The 19,552-nt window shown below is 39.2% G+C and overlaps 1 protein-coding gene across 10 annotated transcripts in view; it reads right to left on the bottom strand.

Annotated features, from left to right (window-relative positions):
* SATB2 (SATB homeobox 2) overlaps positions 1-19,552 on the bottom strand; it is a 252,709-nt gene that overhangs the window by 20,809 nt on the left and 212,348 nt on the right. For all 10 annotated transcript variants that reach the window (XM_073880632.1, XM_073880639.1, XM_073880605.1 and 7 more), the window contains one exon: positions 17,083-17,280. In XM_073880632.1, the coding sequence (XP_073736733.1) occupies positions 17,083-17,280 (198 nt within the window). The remainder of the gene's footprint in view (positions 1-17,082; positions 17,281-19,552) is intronic.

Here is a 19,552-nt window from a genome sequence, read left to right as displayed (position 1 = left end):
TATCGTATTAAAACACTTGATCATGTGTTCCCTCAAGATTCCCAACTTTCTATTTCTGAGAAGAGAACAGATTTAATGAGGTATTTTCAAAGTGGAGCTGGTAAAGGGTATATTTGTGAAAAGCACAGCCAAAAAGACAATTCATTTGGTAGACACAGAAAAGGCAAAATTTACCGCATATACTGGAGCAATGGGTATTAAATAATCATCTCTGAATAAACTCTACAAATCAATATGGTCCTTTTGGTCTCAACTACAGACGGCATTGCCTAAAGGAAATCTCTAAGGTCAACCAGCAATTAACTGAAAGGTTTTGATTGAAAATGCTATTGACTGCTTTCATATCAGACAGCTCCTTGGTTATTATACTGCATGGGCTAAGTAGGTGCCAAGACATTAAACTGTCAATAATCTATTAATACTGGAGTGTTACGCTCACTCCCCCTGAATCTGCAGGCAAAGATATTCAAGCCAAGTACCCTGCTTAGAACTAATGCAAATTCCCCAACCCTGATAGAAAAATCATATCTTTATTACCTCCCAGCTTAAATGCCTAGGAGTGTTGACAGACTATAAGAAAAATATTCAGATAATAAATGCTTATTCAGATGAGTTAAACTAACATTTGTTTTCAAAGAATTGCTAAAGGGATGGCAAACATGTCCTAGAATCTGACTTTCTTTCTAAGCCATATTTAACAGTTTCTAAATTGAATGTAATAAACACTTTACAAAGAGAAATGAGAAGTTATTTAAAGTGAGGCTCATAGGTCCCTGCCACTCAGCATCTGGAAAGCAGTTATACGTGGGGGGGGGGAGTTTTAATGAATTTAATAGAGAAAAGCACTTTAATTAAATGCTGTCAAAGTGGATTGTATTAATGACTGCACACAGAGGAATTTAAAGCAAGCCAAGTTTATTTAGCAAATAGAAACTGGGCGCTCGAGGCCTGCAAGTATTTATGTTTCCGCAGTTGCAGTACATCTAGGAGATGATGATGGTGCCAAATGAAACCATTGAGTTATTAGATATGATTTTATTTATTGTGTATTATTAAAGTTTCAAAGGCCTCGGGGGAATTAATTTCATTTTCAAAATTAAATACCACATTTGATCGGAAAGGGTTAAGAAAATATTGTCCCCCAATTTTTTCCCTTCTCTGGAATTTTGATGCAGCTGAATGGCTAATGCGGACGACCTTTTCCAGGTTTATCCAGTCAGAATTCACTCCACTGCATAACAGTGCCAAAGAAATCGATGACAGTATTTCTTCTATGACTTTTTTCTGTTTTTTTTTTCTTTTCAGTGATTTGCCACTAAACATAATTCATTCTATTACACATAGCTATAAGCTGAAAAATGACCAAAGCTCCTAAAAATCTCCATGAAAATTTGGTTGCCATAACTTTCTTAATGAAAAACATGAGTAGCACAAACTTCTACAAAGGAAAAGGTATCAAATGTTTGACTTGGGGCAATAGAGAAAAAGGGGTCTTCTTCAGTGTCTTCTATTCAGAGGCTGACCACAGAACAAACCTATTATTAATGATAATATTTTAAAACTAAACAAAGAAAATATGAGCCTTAATGCATGAAAGCTGTACAAGATTGGAAAGCTGGTCTGGCTGGAAAATACTATGTGTGTGTCAAAATGATTTTCTCTACCGTTTGTAAAAATGTAATTATCCATGATATGCTATTATCCATGATATGCTACAAGGGTGAGGGATTTCAAGTAAATCCATTGGAAGCTGAGGATTCGCCTTTGGTCTTTAGTTCCTGACACCAACATGTCTGTGAGATCACAAACCACTGCCATGATTTACCACATCCTTCTTGCAGTTATATACACACTCTTTTGGTCCTTCTTTAGATTTTAATTCAAAACATGAGGAAGGGGGAGAAGGGAAACGTGAGGATGGGAGAAAAAAAAAAAAAACAAAAAACCCAGCACCTATTTCCTTTCAAGAGCAGAGTAATGATCACAAATGAAGACTTTCAACTTTCCAAATAAATAATCTAATTTTTAATCCCCGCCCCCCAATTCAAGCTATTTATTAATATCATATGTTAGATCTGTGTCTTTGTAGTTCTGGAGCTTATAAAGAAACTCTGCTTTTCCCATCTGTGCCAAGATGTTTCAGACTAGTCTTTGAAATGTTGCAAATGCAGATGAATATGACACAAAATAGGGACTGATTCCATACACATTCTATATGTGAGTAACGGCAACACAGAGCACAGATGCTCGTACATGTTCACAGTGTCCTGTACAACCCTGCTTCATACACACAAGTATGTAGAGATCACCCGAGCACAGCATGCCGTCTCTGTCTTGTTCTAGGAGCGCAAAAGCAATTGCAAATAAAATGACAAGAAAACTTCTTCTCCCCTGGTACATCAGTGGTTCTAATATGAAGATATATCAAAGAATCATCAACTGATAGAACATACCAGTACATTTGATCCAGATTATGTTTTACAAGTCAAAGAATTCATCAATTTGCTTCTCTCGTTTCATTACTAAGTAAGTGATTGCATTAACGTCCAACACACCCATTTAACTATTTTAGCTCTACCTTTTTGGGAGGCTTTTGTGTCCCACGCACAAACTCAAATGAGGATTTCTCTCAGAAGGATATCCTTAAATCATGCCTTACATAGAAATGGTTGACATTTGTCACCATAATCCCTTTCTACTCTTCCATTACCACACTTTTGAGTATACTGCTGACATGAATTGTCCAAAAACTGGAATGAGGAAAACTGTATTTAAAATATCATCTGCATTTACATATTGTACTTACATAGTATGTGCTCACTTTATAGTATATTCTGTTCATTTAGATTACAACAGAAATAAGAAGATCTTTCCATAGTCAACATATTTCTTTAGGAATTCACATCATAGATTTTAGCACCCTAAGATAAAAGGGTACCTTTCAAAAAACAAGTGACTTCTCATTGTGAAATAAAGGATTCAGTTTATCAGATCTTAGAAAGTAACTGTGTTAAAGTAAATTGTCCTTTTTTCTACCTCAAACCTGTTAGGTGTTCAGCACTACGAAATCAGACTAGGAACTTATCATTCTACATGGTTCTGATTCTGCAAAATGAGTCTAACCAGATACTCTAGTTAGCCCTGAATATTATATACACAAAGAAATACAAACTTCCTTGAATACAAAAACATAAATTTAAACTAAAGGAGAGTATGAAGGGGAAAGAGTAGAAACAATGACTGCTTAAATAAACGATTTTCTCTACCTGGGTGATTAAGTGAGCTGTATACTACCAAAAGCCATTCAGTTCTGGAAACACCTTTCTTTCACACAATGGTTTTTGGCATGTCTTTATGAAAAAATAAATATATGGATATCCACAGGGCTTTAAAAAAAAAAAAAGTTAAACTGGAGTCTTTTCTGTGTTGTGCCTGGTAAATGTGTAGCAACTGGCTCTCTAGAGAAAAAAACCCCAATTGGATCATTTGCCAATTTTCGTAGTGTGAATAATCCCACCATGGCCAGTTTCATTCTACTAAGGGTATAACAACTGCCTCTCGAAATTCCTGAAAATTTAACAATCAGTGCCTGCTAGCCAGTTTAAGTTTACTCCAGCGCACCCTGAGTCTGCTATAGAAAGTGATACCCACCCGCCTCTGCCTCCCAGACTTGCTCACTGGAACTCCTTTGCCTGGCCTGACTTACCTGTCATTTTCCTCACCCCAGAGTGATTAGGATGACCCTCATGTGATACACAATTTGATAAAAGACTCCATATCAAAAGGTGAAGGGTTATATGACTTGCAGTGAATTGGATCTAGAAACAACTTGTGAGGAAATTGAACTTATGACCTTATAACTGTCAAATCTATCCAGTTTGCTTGATCTCCCATTTCTAGGGTTAAACTGAGTAATAATAAAATAAATGAATTTCAGAACTTTGGCAGTTTTCCTTTAATTGAAAGTGTGCTTTTCTGTCATTACAAGGGGAAGTTCCAGACTTCAACTTAATAAAAATCAGCGGTAGTTTTCAGCCACATTAGATTTCCACACTAAACAGAAACAGCTGAGAAGCCACAGTAGGTAGGTTTGGTTACAATAGTTTAAAACTCAGTGGCTGGCTTTCTCTTGCTATTGTCATAACTATGAATCAAAAGAAAATCAACTGAATCTTTCTGAGCTGATATAAGGTGTGCATCATCTGTTCTTTTGTTGCTGATTTGTTTTCCAAAATCCATGTGAGCCTCCCAGAAGCAATGTGGTTTTGCTTTTGTTTGTTTTTTACATTTTCATTAAAATACTCAAAACGGGAATCAGAAATAGATAAACCAACTCACAGAATGAGTGCTTCAGACAGAAAGAGTCTTTGAGATCATCTAACCCATGTTATAACAGTTTACAAAACAGTAGAAGGACATTAGGGGATAAAACCCATCATCCAAAGTCACATGCTCAGTCCTAGTGACTAGAGTCTATGTCACTTTTGGGGCCCTTTCCTTTACCACATCTTCTTTTTTCTCATTTTATCTGAATGGTTGTTTAGAAATAGAGATGGAAAGTAGTAGTTTAGGGGCACCTAGGTGGCTCAGTTGTTAAGCGTCTGCCTTCGGCTCGTGTCATGATCCCAGGGTCCTGGGACCGAGCCCCACACTGGGCTCCCTGCTCCGCGGGAAGCCTGCTTCTCCCTCTCCCACTCCCCCTGCTTGTGTTCCCTCTCTCGCTGTCTCTCTCTGTCAAATAAATAAATGAAGTATTTTAAAAAATAAAAAAATAAAGTAGTAGTTTATTCTCTGCAAGATGTTCTAGCTCCTGAAATAGTGACCAGAAAGTCTTGGTGGGGGGCGGGTAACAAACACATACAGTAAAATTTTAAGTATTTGAGAACTTTTTACTTTTATGTCATACTACACTTGGATTTAAGCAAATCCCAACCATCTATTTTAAATGTGTTTTTAAAAATTATAATCAGGGGCGCCTGGGTGGCTCAGTTGGTTAAGCGACTGCCTTCGGCTCAGGTCATGATCCCAGGGTCCTGGGATTGAGCCCCACATCGGGCTCCCTGCTCAGCGGGGGGCCTGTTTCTCCCTCTCTCTCTGCCACTCCCACTGCTTGTGCTCTCCTGCTCTCTCCCTGCCAAATAAATAAATTAAATAAATAAATAAATAAAATCTTTAAAAAAAATTTATAACCAGAAGGCCTTCCTTTCAAGAAAAGTATTTATGTTTGTTTCTACCATTATGTAAGCAAAACATCACAATTTTCCAAAATTAAAACCAAATGGTTGTACTTTTTATCAAGTCCTTAGCCCTGTGGCTTTCGATCACGGAGCCAACACTTATGCATCTGTTGTGACCTGCACTTCAAGTAATTTGTCACCATCAGTAGCAAAATTTCAAGTGTTTTACTTTTTGTCTTTTGTATTGCTTTTGGTAAATTAGAGTTGATTCTACATTCCTTCTACAACGACACTATTCATCTACACTTGCATTCTTGTTTACTTGCATATGAAGGAAAGAGGTAGAAGTGCAGGTAGTGATACCAGGAACTGAGTCACTTACATGAAAACCACCCATTATCATTTGCAATATGGAGGACCCATTAAAGAGTGTGCTAAGATCTTAGTGAATTTCACATCTTTGCTCAACATATCACTACATAGTCTGCTCTGCAAAGTCTATATTCATTTCCCTGCTGGCCTCTAAGCAACTCAAGATCAGAGAAAATTTATTTCCCCCTGTGTGAGTCCATCGGAGGCCAGTACAGAGCTGCTGATGTGTCAGATGCGTACTTAACACTACACCACAGAAACTCAAACATCATCACTGCACGGCATCTTCACACGTCTTTTAAGAAGGTTGCAAGAAGGACAGTAGAACTCCCAGAGATTATACAGAAGGTGAGTGGTCTTTTTGCTTTTTTAAGCTTAAAAAAAAAAAAAAGTACCAATTTGCTTTTGTAATAGCCAATGGCATTTTTTATGCCCTAAAGGGATTTTATTCAGCGCTGAGAAGAAAAGGCCTCACTTACTTTCAAGTAACTTATACTGACTTTTTGTTGTTGTTTTAATCATTTTTGACGCGCAGCGAGCATGGGACGCTTCAGCCTCTGCCCTTCCGAGGCGGCATCCCACACGGCACAACAGGCCGTCCTCCCACCCTGGGCTCCAGTGGGTAGCGGCCAACACGGCCACTCCTCTAGAATAATAACTCTTAAAAGAACTTGGAAATGTAGAAAGATCAGATAAAACCACACAGCTTGGAGTTTCTCAATCTGTCTCAGAACAATTGTACAACACGCACACAATAGAGGCAAGGCACACTCTCAGGTTTTGCTATAGAATTATACGCTGACACTACCCTTGGTTCAACTCTGAACTCTTCGGAGTAGAATTGTTTCACGTAGTAGTATTAATTATACTAACAGAGCTCAGATACCCTTATTATTTCTCAGGTGCAATCACTTTCTCATGTAAACCTCAAATAATCCTAAAGATTTGGGGTTATCACTGTTTCCAGAAAACTTAAGTGGCCTCTGCAAGACTCCAGAGCTCCAAGTCCGGTGGTGGCCCTGGAATTCACCCCAGGCCTTCTGAAGACCCAATGCCCCCTCCTCTTTGTCCACACTCTTGAAGCTCCTGGCAGAGCTATCCTTTCAATTGACTTGAAGAAGCAACATGACAATTTGTATCACTTATGTTTAAGAAAGGAAGAAAAGGAGGTTAAAAGAGATCTTTCATTTGGATATTTTACTTTCTATCAAAATATTTTTTAACTAGGCAGTTCAGAATCTTATAAAAATGGCTGCATTAGTATGTATCTGTGGGTCAAGTTTGTCAGTTCCATCTGCTTCCCAGCCTGAAGCCTCTTACCTCTTTAAGAAGGCAACTGGGACTGGGCTTTCCAAGCCACCCACATACCCTGTTTCAGCTGCAACCATCTCCCAGATTTACGAACTTGTTTGAGGGACTAGGCCCAAATCAAAGTATGTGAAATTAGCACCCTTGCTCTGACCAGTCAAATGATGAGAATTTTATCCATTTTATCCCTCTCTGTAGATGTTCCTACCTGTTTCCTCCGTGAAAATGATGAATACGTTTCACACCAACAATTACGTATGAATGACAAATACTCTGGGATAAAATTTAAGGAGAAAATGTGAAGCAGGCTTCCATGGTCCTAGAACAGCATGTGCTTTTCTGTCACAATAGCTCACTGTTAAGAGACACCTCGCCCTCCAAGGACCACAGCTTTATCAACACATGCCCAGTGAGCCAGGTGGGTTTCACTGAAAGACTCGGTTTGAATACAACAATGAATTAGCCTACACCCCACTGCCAAGTAATAGGGTTGCTACTTGGAGAAGTCACCCCGGGTGGAGAGAATGGACATGACCAGGGCAAAAAAAATGAGTGTCTGTCTGTGTGGTTAGGGAGAAAGTAAGGTGGAGTGGACATATTTATTATCCATTTGTTTTTTACCAAAACCACATTTTAAAATGCCATTCAACCCCAAATTCTTTCTAGAACTATGTACATCACTCCAGGCTCTAGACAATAGATTCAGAAAGTCTGTTTGTTTTGATACTTTCAAAAAGCCATTTTTTAAAGGTAATATCATCTCCCTGGGAAGCTCAACATGTTTTAAAGATATTATCCAGTATATGTGGGAAACAGCTTGAAAAATCAGAGATGGCACCCAAGCATCAGAGAAAGAAACAGAACCTCTAGATTCCACTAAATCATAGTCTGAATGCTAGATTAAGGTAAGGTAGCCAGAGGGAAAATGAAATCTGTTTTAAAAAACACAACTCTGAGTGAAGGAGAAAACTGCTCGATATATGTGTGAAATTTTGTATGTTTCATTCACTGTTGTGCATGTGCTGCCTAGAATTAATACCTGGTATGCTGCAGGAGCTAAACAAATAATTGTTAAATAAGTAAGTAAAAATATGAGAATAAAAATAGCCAGCCTTCTCAATCATGTCTGTAACTTGAGGCCTGAAAACAGTTTTATCAATCAATTTTAATCATCTTTACCAAAAGCCAGACTTGACTAGATATCTATACAAGTATAAAGGAATGTATTTTCCTTCTCACAGAGGAAGTGTAGCGAGGCCCTTGATTAGAACAATGACACATCAATATCCACAAATGCCTTAATATTAGCTTAAGTTTATTGTTGTTTTTTATTTTGGGGGGGTTGCATTCTAAGGCACTATCTTAGTCTATTTATTTTGTCTCCTTTTTCAATTTGCTCCACACTGCTCATATTTAAACAGTTTGCCCCTTCACAAAATTAGCCATTGCCCCCTGTTCTTTCAGATTAAAAAAAAAAAAAAAAAGTATTTCAGATTATTGAAAAGAAAAAAAGGGGGGGTAGGAAGGAAAAGAGGAGGTAGGAAAAAATAGCTACATTGAGTTGGCTAGTAGAGTAGCAAGAACATCCCCTAACAAATTCCACAGCAATATTTTTAAGACAACTAAGCTTCATGTTCAAAAGTACTATCTTTAGTCTTATTTTCCTATCGGAGCATCAAAAGGCCAAGGTGCTAAAGGTTTTGTCTTATACGTGGTTTCACTTAGTATCAGCAGAAGGAAAAAGACTATGACAATGTGTACAAGGAGGATCCTCCTGTCCTCAAAACTTTAACAAACAGACACAAAGGAAGATAATTTATATTAGTGGTTTCTGAGCACTGGGCATTGCAGACACTTGTATCAATGAGAAGCATTTGTACCAACGGAAATGACACAGCTAATCCCTTCTCTTCGCCTTACCTATCGAGCAGTGTTAGGCCAAGTGCCTTCTATTCAGTGTTAGGACCTAAAAGAAATGAGCAGTGTATCAGTAACCGACAGCATGAGCTGAAGGGACTGTGCTGCCTCTTGAAAATGCAAAATATCAAAATTAGGCTGTTATTTAAAGAAACATAGCAATTACAGAAGAGCAAGCTACTGAAGAAACCAAGGTTCTCTATGTTCCCACAGGGCAGGAAAAGACTGGAAGAAGTGGAACCCAGTTCACTTCCAACCAAGGGCCAACCCTGAACGCTTAATTTGGAAGGTGGTGTGTTATTAAAGTTCAGCCACTCATAGGGAGAGCTCTGCTTGGCAAAAACACTAGGACAACCCTATGAGGAATGAGAAGCAATAAGCTAACTCCAATTATTAAAATTGTGAGCCTAGTAAATTGTTGAACCCACTTTAAAGTAATAAATAGGCAGACCCACATTACTATTACTATAAAATTTTAAGTTTAATTTCTATCAGTATCTACAGCACAGTGCCTGAACACATGGAAGGAAGGACATGATAAATGTAAGAAAAACTGCAGTAAAATAAAAAGGCATAATGCTTTGGATATATAGAGAGCTTAAAATCAATCTTAGGCATTTGTTTCCTACTCCTTACATGTCTATAGCATTTCACATTTAAAAAGTCATATAAATCTCTCTTGATATGAGAATTTTATATGAGACCTGTTAATCATCCCTGCAACCATCTACCCTGATAAATGCAGGGTTATAGGAGCCATGATCTACTAAAAGGGTCTAACTTTCTGGCCCAAGGGCAGCCCATTCACAAGTTACCTGCAGATGGTCTATAGCCAGTATTAACTTTCTACTTCCCATTCTTCTTGAGTTTATTCTAACATTCTCCCCAACGGAGTTCTTCCTTTAAAATGCAGTGCCTTCTAAATTAAGCATTCACATGACTGATTGAAAATTAAATTTCAAGACAGTTTGCCTTCATGAGGATAAGGTGGACCAGTCAATTATCCTGTTATTAAAGCAGTAGTAAATATAGAGTGGGAAAAAGAAGCTGGATTTTATAAAGGCATAGAAAAAAGTCGTGAAGTAGAGCAGAGGTCATAGGCCAGTCAAGGTTTTGAGGGGGAAGGATTATAATTCAAAGAAACTACGAGTAGTAGACAGAAGTTATATGATAGACAAAGATATAAATGATAAATTAGATGATGATGGGAAGAAAAGCTTGCTAACAGAAGGATTCTGACGTGGGGAAGAGCTATGTTACACCAAGGTTAGCAAAGGAGAGGATGAACCCATGAATCTCCATGAATGCTGAATTCCCAGTTCCAGGTTTAGAGAAACCTAACCGTTTTCATAGTCCTACATCCGAATTTTCAGGAAGTTCAATCACTCTCCATTGCCCTTAACGTAGCTCTAGTAGTTAAGCTGGAATTCCTGCCTTGCAATAACAAAACAAAATGAGACAAAACAAAAAAGAAAACTGCCAAAACTTTAAGAAACTTTTAAAATGTAGGCAAGCAACCTGCCTAAATCTCTAGAAAAGAACAAAGCCGTAGCTAATGTCTAATCTACTAGTTTAGCTACTCTTAATGAGCTCCTTCAACTTTCTGACATCATCATTGAAAAAAACCTGTTCACCATATTTTGGAAGAAATAGTCCCAAGATGGAAATGTCCTTTCTTCTAGAATTAAAAAAAAAAAAAGGTTGCAAATGACCTCCAAACCTCTTTATTCTTGAATGACAAATTGAAAACTTTGAATATGGTGAAAAGCTGACCGATAACATTAGAAATGAAGACTGTTCTTCAAGTTGAATAAATACATGCAGGATGACCTAATGTTAATATGAAAAAGTGGCTCCTCATGGATGGTCAGGGACTCTCAAAGTTTTCCCAAGTGAGGACTTATAAACCAACTGCTGCAATATGTTATTAAAAATGAAGTGTTCATTTACGTCTCTCCTCAGGACTAGAATAGGGTTTCGACACTCTAGAGCGACCTTAGACAGTACACTTTGGATAGGAGCTTGTAATGAGCCCAAGAGGGGAGAAATTCCAGTAACCTGGTTAGAGATTTGCAAACATCCCTAACTGATTAATTAGCCTATTTATTTTCTTAGAAGTTGTTCTTTTGGAAGCAAATTCAGAAAGCAAGATATAGCCTCTATAGATGGAGTAGAAAGGTGTGATTGATATTCGCACAGTTTAAAGATAGGTTTCAAGTATGCTTAAACATTAGCAGTGAGTCACATTTTAAAGCTATCTCAAAAACAGCTTAATGAAAAGTGGTAAGTTCAGTCACATCAGTTCTTTGACATCACACCAGTAAGTTATAGGTTTCACTGCGTTAAGTATCCTGTAAAGAAGAAAGCTCACAAAACTAAATCTATTCAGTAGAATGATTACAAATTAAATGACGTGCATAAACAGCTTTGTATAGCACCAGACGGCTAATAGTGAAGTGTTCAGGGAATGCTAGCTGCTGTACGTGGGCAGTTCTTTCCATCACACAGATAAAAATCAGACTCTAGAGATACACAGATGTGGATCTAAGGTCTCACTTGGAGCAAGTTACTTCTCTAGGCTTCAGTTTTTCACATGTGAGAGTATATAAAAAACCACCCTCCTATTTGGTTTTTCATAAGGTTTAAAGAAGATAAGACATATAAAAATCTCACATTTTGAGAGCCTCGTACCCAAAAAGCCTAACTGCTGCCAAGGAAGAAGAACTATTACCAACACCATCATCATCCTCATTGTTATTATTATACCCAAATTTTATATGGGAAAAACAGAATCAGTCTCATACGTACTTATAACTTCTTTTTTCTTTTTTTATCTTACGCTGCTAGGCAGTTAATGGTATTTCTACTCCAGAGTGTCTCTACTTCAGCATTATTAACATTGCTGACAGGTCATTTTTTTTAGGAGCTGTCCTGTGCACTGCAGCCTATATGGTAGCATTCCCGGCCCCCACCCAGTAGATACCAGTAGCATCTCTAAGTTATAATAACTGAAAATGTCTCCAGACACTGCCAAATTTCCCATGAAGGGCAAAGTCACCCCTGGTTGAGAACCACTGGTTGATACCAGTGACAAGGAATTGTTGGCTTCGAACATGCTGAGAATTCCCTGGAGTGGGCAGCGATCCAGACGAGCAGAGGTACAATGCTGGTGTCAGCTGTCACCCACCAGGTCTCACGTTCTTACTCAGTGTACGGCATGGAATTTTAAAACAAGTACTTGTCAGGAAACCACACAGCAGCAAGCTCAGAATTCCTGAACTTACAAAATAAGCCATGGAAACACTGTGGTGGAAATATAATAAAGCAATAAAGCACAAACGACACAGACAGGAACAATTTGGCAAATGCTCCCCAATCAACCCCACTCAGTGACCTAGTCATAGCATGAGCAATGTCCTTTCTTCTCTCTGCATTAAAAGGGGAGTGCGTTCAGAGGAAAGACTGGACGCCAAACATGCCTGTGTTTTCATTCAGCAGGCGATTCTGGCTTCAAGCGAGGCTCAATGTCTCTGCTCCAGTCTTTCCAACTGTAAAATGGAGTTGGTAATAATGAATATCCTGAGTTAACCAGTTTTGATTTTAAGTCGAGGATATCCATTCACTATAGGGCCTCAGGTCGTAATAACCACTAGGGGGGAAAATCACTATAATCACGAGAAATAATTTTGTCTCTGACCTTCTGGCATGAAAAAGTGGAATTTATTTCATCTTTTTCATGGAATGTTTTAGTTTCCCATGTCATCTCACCTGTGTTGGCCTTCTTTGTGCTATCTATACAAGGACTGAAAACATTATGTACATCAGTATTTATTTTTTCATTATCAACCTCTGAAGGAAACTTTTTAGGCATTTCCCCCCCTAATCATCTCCCTTGCTTCATTAAATTTTAATACCAGAGATACTGAATATCTCTTCATGTACCGTGTCCTTTTGAAAGGCCACAAACCATTGTAAAGTGAGACATTTATGCTCCCCAAGAATCCATTTTCACTCCCTAAGGCAATTATTACCCCCCACTGAGGGCCATGGTAAAGACGGATCTAGTTTATAATGTGTGTTCAGAGCCTGGAAAGTCACCTTCTACACAGCAGGGATTTTTTTTTTTTTTTTTTTTTTTAAGTAATCTCTACATCCACTGTGGGGCTCGAACTCATGACCCTGAGATCAAGAGTCATATGCTCCAGACTGAGCCAGCCAGGCGCCCCTACACAGCAGGGATTTCGATGAGAGTTTCTAAACAGACTTAGAATACTGGAAAGAAAACTGGAGAGAGCAGGTAACTCAATATGACAGCTGGGCCTCACCTGGAGAGGTCTGGATTCCTAAGGAGGAAACACCTCACTCTTCCCGGACCACAGTGTCAGGGCTGATAGCGCCTCGCAAGTGGCCCCAAGCCTAAAATTTGTCTCAACTATAACCTAGCTTCATCTCTGAAGGGGCAGTCCATCAAATATGCATCTCTCAGTAAGCATGTAAAAGATTCTGTTACATATGAGAATTATAAAAATAAATGGCACATAATGGCGACCATGAAGAAATCAGAACCATGGGCAAAGGCACCCTCAGGTGTAGAGCTGGACTCATGGGGCAAGGCAGCCTTTGGGGGGGCAGAACGACACGACAAGGTCTAAATGAATGAAATGGACAGGATGTGGGCAATGAGGATCTTGCAGCAGCATGGCGAATACTGAGTATCAGTTCCAGCCATGTGGACGAGTGGGTCAGATCTGATTTTCTGCATTGTTACACAAAATTGGGATTTGATGTCAGATCTCCTCATTTTGAAGGGTGGGCTTTAATTTTTAAAACCCTTTGTGGCTTAAGAAAAAGAAACACAGGGGCACCTGGGTGGCTCAGTCGGTTAAGCGTCTGCCTTCGGCTCAGGTCATGATCCCAGGGTCCTGGGATGGAGCCCCGCTTCGGGCTCCCTGCTCTGCGGGAAGCCTGCTTCTCCCTCTCCCACTCCCCCTGCTTGTGTCCCCTCTCTCGCTGTCTCTCTCTGTCAAATAAATAAATAAAATCTTAAAAAAAAAAAAAAGAAACACACCTGCAGGCAATGTAACACTATCAATATGTAAACTATTTGCAAACAAATGGCAGGAAAAATTTCCTCTCTTCCTTAAGGAAAGAGGCTCAGATTCTAAGGGACTTCTCACATCACAGAAAACACTGAATGGGGCAGGGGTGCTGTGAAGCTCCTTCCTTTATCTAGTACATCAGTGGGGGCCTAATTCAACAGACTAATCTGGTGCGTAGTTATGCACAACGCTTCATATCTTTACCATATAAGAAAGACTGAGGAATAGTATACCCTAACTACTTAAAGAAATTTAAATGGCACCCTTCCATAACCACAAATGGAGCGGACTTCTGCATGATTTTCAAAATGCTACATATATCAGAAGCTCTTCATAATCGCCGATTTCAACTCTTACTTAACAACTTGATAATGGTGCATTTTCTGCCTAACTAGACAAAATGTAACAACCCCAAACTAGTATGACCCTACATAAAATTCCTACAACATGTAAATAATTGCATCTTCCTAAAATTTTAGTTGATATAAGGGCACAAATGAATCCTAACTCTGAGTCCAGTGACTTAACTTTCGCACAATTATAGACATTTTTTAGTAGTTTGGGATCTTTTATTAAAATACAGTCCTCCCTAAGTCACAGAGGCTATGCCAACTGTAGTCTCCAATCTCAAGAGTTCTGCCAGCTAGTTCCATTTATTTTTCTTCCCTTTTTATATCATGACTATACTATAAAATTAACCCAAAGTTTTGTATTTTGCTGACAAACAAATGCAGCATTTCAAAGCAGTGTCACTGAGAAACTGGCGCAATGTAAAAAAAAAAAAAAAAAAAAAAAAAAAAAAAAGTAACATATTGAAGAATTTCACAGTACTTATGGGATCAAGGTCAATGGCGAAGGCAAAGTCAATGTAGAAAAAATTACCTTATTTGTAAACTCTTTGGCTAAGATCTGAGTGATAGGAATAACCTTTTATTAAATAAGTGAATTCTCTTAGTGATATCAGAAGTTAATGTTAATAGCCATGAAGTGCTTAAAACTGAAAAAGGAAAATTATAGGCTGACTCTTTCTTAGCCATTAAATATTGTTGGCACACTCCAGTTCTGACATACTAACATAAAAGATAATAAAACGCATAAATCAATTGGCGGTCTGCTTCTATGATTTACTTTACTCAAACTGGTCAGTTAGAATATTATATATTGAATATCCTCTTAGCTATCTAAACATAGGAACCTCATAGAGATGAGAACTTCTGGATGAAGAATGGAGAAAGAAATGTATAGGAACCATCATCTAAATGAAGGGAAGTCCTTAATTATAATGGTTTTAGTATTTTATCTCAAACTTCTCTACATTTCCAACTTTGTCATCATCTTATGATAAAAACTGGATGCACTAAATGTCTACAATAAATCGGTTTTTCACTCCCTTTCTATTTTCACTTCAGCTAGGCTGAACTAACTAAGATGGACCCTAAATGAGAAGTCCATACAAAGTTGGTGGTTCCCTGAAGCTAGTTCTCGGCCTGTGTTGCTTCAACACAGACATTTTGACTATTTCACATCAAAACAAGAAAAATAAGGGTGACAGTGAGTTTCTCATGTGACTGAATTTATATAGTTTGTAAGATCTTTTGTCTGAGGCTATCCTTTCCATTAACTTGTTGATATTAAAGAGTATTTTGTTTTATGAAATGATATGGATAATAAATTGGAGCTTCCCTTGAATTTTTCAAATCAATGTATTCTCCAAAAGAAAAGGTCGATACACCTGTATCAGCTCCCTCTTTAATTTCTACTAAATCTCAAAATCTGAAAAACACTGCTCTTAGCATGTTTGTCCAATTATCTGTAGGTGTTTGGATGAGGCCCCAGCCAGGAAAGGACAGGAGACAGAAGGGGGAAGGTGGGTCATGAAGGGTAAGCCCTGGGGCTCACCTCCGGGGAAGGGGTTACCCCTACCACGAGTCCAGGCCCAGGACAGGGGGCTCCACCACTTAGCTGTATACTCTTATCACCCACCTGTTCTGAGTTCACTGTGACTATATTAAGAGACTGCTTCTAGCTGTATGAATTCATGAGTCTAATCATTTGGGCAATTCACTCTGTGACTTTGGAAACTGACCAATGACAGCATGAAGGCACTGACTGAGATGTCAATATTTGGATGATAAGTGATATAATGGACCCGTTGACTTCTGGCTTCTCCCCCAGGCATGTGGGATGAGATCGAGGTGAAAGGAGACAAGGAAACCTCAGGGTAGAACATTTTGCCAAGTCCTTCACCACTGTCTCCTTTGATATCTTGATCAAGAAATGCACCCCACCCTTCCTTCATTCTCATCTTCCTTCCCTTCTTCATCCACATGCACACATGCATGCATTCCTCTTTCCTTCTTGCTACACAAAAGGAGGGTCAGACAGAAGCCCTGCAAGGTCCTCTTTGGTGGGAGTTGGGACTGCTGGTATTGGACAGTAGGACAAATCTCAAAACCTATCAAAAAATTTATGGGCAAACTCTAAGGGGTCAAAATTTGGGGTATTAGCCTAGTTAATATTTCTTCCTGAAAGTCACTGATTTTAGACTGCTGCAAGACTCAGAAGCTAAACTCAATTGTTTTTAGAAAGAAATATTATTTCTCTCAATGAGAGCAAATACTAACCAAACAAAACATGCAACGCAAATGAACACAGATTTCTAAAAGAGAGGAAACCAAAAACAGCAAAAACTCATCTTAAAATTCTAAGAATCTATCATAATTTCTCTCAAAGTTCAGTTGAGTTCAATGGTATTCTCTAGCTCATGTGAATATTTCTTTTCCTCAGCCTAGTCAAACTTTCCTTGAGGGATTTTAGATTAATTTATTAGCTACTTCAGAGTTTTTTCTTTAGAAAATGGTGGAAACTATGAACTGTGTTTTCTGACTGGGAGATTTAATTCTCCACAAGTGCTCTGGCTTCACAGTCCCACAAGTAAAACACACTCAGGAAAGCAGCCGCCTTTGGATTCGATTTCTCACTCATTTTTCTCCTTGTGTGAGCATGTGCGTGTGTGTGCACACACGCGCACACACACACACACACACACACACACATATACACTGTACCATGAGAACAGGGGCCTCTGTCCTTGGAGACACGGCATGAGACACCTTTCAATGGGAAGTGGTGTGGTGTCCCCCTTTGACCCCTGACAGTTGCTGGCACCAATAGCCCTGCCCAGGTTAGGGGAAGAAGGGGACGCTGACCTGCACTGGCTCAGGGGGAAGCTGGACCACATGCTGCATGCGCTCACTGTGGTGATGTCTCGACTCTTCCTCGTAGATCACATCCCTCTCATGCTGGGGAAGGTTCAGGAAGCGACGGATGGTACAGAGGTTCTCCCAGAGGGTGCGGTTCTCTGGGCTGGGGTTCTCCTTCCAGCGGAGCAGTTCGCACAACCAGCCCTAGAGAGAGAGAAAGAGAGAGAGAAGGTCACCTGGGTTAATCTGTAGGGTGCAGAGCAGCAGAGGATGGCTGGACTGCAGTGTAATGCCATCCCAGTGTAGCTTATTTTTCCTGTCAAAATTGTTCCTACCCACCCAGGAAGATACTGCAACAGCTGACAACTTTGAAAAACCAACCAATGACCACAGAGGTGGTTACACCAATAGCCAAGAGTCTTCATGCTTGTTAATCGCCTTATCACCTTTCCTACTGAATATATTCTCAATGCATTTACAGGTCCTTTGTAAAAGATACTCAAGCAAGGTGACAGTTATCTAATTCTCTGAAAAGAAAGTAATTCATGTTGCTCAGCTACAATTTTTTAAAAATTACCCAGTTGGATAGTTTCCATCCTAAGAGAAGAGTGAAAATGAACAAATACGTATTACAACATAGTAAATTCTAAGGAACAAAACATGTCTGAGTGTAGGGCGCCTGGGTGGCTCAGTCGTTAAGAGTCTACCTTCGGCTCAGGTCATGATCCCAGGGTCCTGGGATCGAGTCCCACATTGGGCTCCCCGCTCGGCAGGAAGCCTGCTTCTCCCTCTCCCACTCCCCCTGCTTGTGTTCCTGCTCTCACTGTCTCTCTCCGTCAAATAAATAAATAATATCTTTAAAAAAAAAATGTCTGAGTGTAAACAGCACTGAACTCTCTAGAAAGGAAATAGTCTTAGAATTTTCAGTAACTCCACAAAATAAAAACCACCACCTTAGCTAGAATGAAAAAGTTGTATATTTGCTCCATCTGTGAATGCCTTGGGCTCTAGGCCCTCTTAACGATCCCCTTCCCGCCACAGCCACACCTGCAGGAAGGTAGGCAGTTGGCCGGGTCACACCTGCAAATGTGTCTCCCAATTCTGGCATCCGGATGTTCTCTCGCTTGAAACTGCACGAGAAAGAAAATGTAATGCAAATAATGATGGATTATATGAAAATAATACAGAGGATGCTGTCAACATCGCTCACTGACTCATGTCAAAATATTTTACCCAGTAGCTTTCTAACCCATCACTTCCAAGCTACATCGCTCATTTTAAAAACAAGAACTGTCCCACATCACGCCTCTCGCAAAAGAGTAAGAATTTTTCTAAAAAGGTGCAGAAATAAACACAAATAACTTTGAAAAAATTAAATCCCAAATCTCAACAAATTTTTATATCATAATTTGTAAGCCAATGAAAGTTCCTGACATGCATCATAAAAACCCCATATAATATCATAAGCCGTTGTTTGTCTAACTCTCCACTGTGTCTTCTGCCTTTACCCAAAAAAAAAGGGCAAGATTTGATTATCTCCGCTGCATCAGCCAAGACAGCAACACCAGCTGTTCTCATTGTGCAGCCTCTTCCTCGCGGCCTCCATGTTAATAACCTGATCATTCCATTTTCTCCTTCAACTGCCGGCTGCAGCACCGCGAAGAGACAAAAACCCAGGCCCATCTGCAGCAGCTGTAGGCACTGAACTGTGAAGCCACTGGGGATTTATAAACTAATCTGTAACACAACACTGCCTTGTTTTTACAAGTGAGAGGCCACATTTGCGCAGACCTGATCTTTTCTTGCAATAAACTGGGAGCTGGGGAGAGTTAGAGGGTTAGGAAGAATGAAAACAAGATATCGAATCATTTGCTTGGAAATGTTTTTCCAAGTATTTTCACAGACTTTTTTTTTTCAAGTCAATTGAGAGACAGGTAAATGCTGATTTTCAAGGTGCAACATATATGAAAATTGAAGACAATTACGTTTTTTAGCCCTATCAGAAAATAAATTATATTAAAAAAAAATCTAGTCCCAACGTGTTTCCTCAAGGGTTTCTCTGTACAAAGGAAAGAATTCTTGAAATGGAAAATAAACCATCTGTGGAAAAATAAGCTCCTCTTTCTCTGTCTTTTCAAAGATCTGAATAAGTCTCCAACTGAACTCTTTCAAATGTTTCAAACAGGTATGTTTAACATCTCCCAGGGGAAGCTATAGCATAGAGGCCAATCATTTAACAGAAAATAAAAACAAAAACCTACATCTGTTAAAAGACGAAGTTCTGAGATACCCAGACCTTCAGGAGGACAGCACCTGCTGTTCCGCTTGAGGAGTGAACTGCATTGTGGGAAGCTGCAGCTTGAAAGGGGACAGGTGACAGCTGAGTGGTATCTCCACTTACGAGACGCGGAATGTCTTGCACAACATTCATGGCCGCATTTGATTTATATGCGCTGTTATAATCTGCACTCATTAC

Source organism: Callorhinus ursinus, unplaced genomic scaffold, assembly GCF_003265705.2.
Source record: "Callorhinus ursinus isolate GAN/ISIS: 27379988/994484 unplaced genomic scaffold, GSC_fseal_2.0 scaffold2, whole genome shotgun sequence".
NCBI lineage: Eukaryota > Metazoa > Chordata > Mammalia > Carnivora > Otariidae > Callorhinus > Callorhinus ursinus.
The sequence above is the reverse complement of the archived record's forward strand: the minus strand, read 5'-3'. Positions and strand labels throughout refer to the sequence as shown.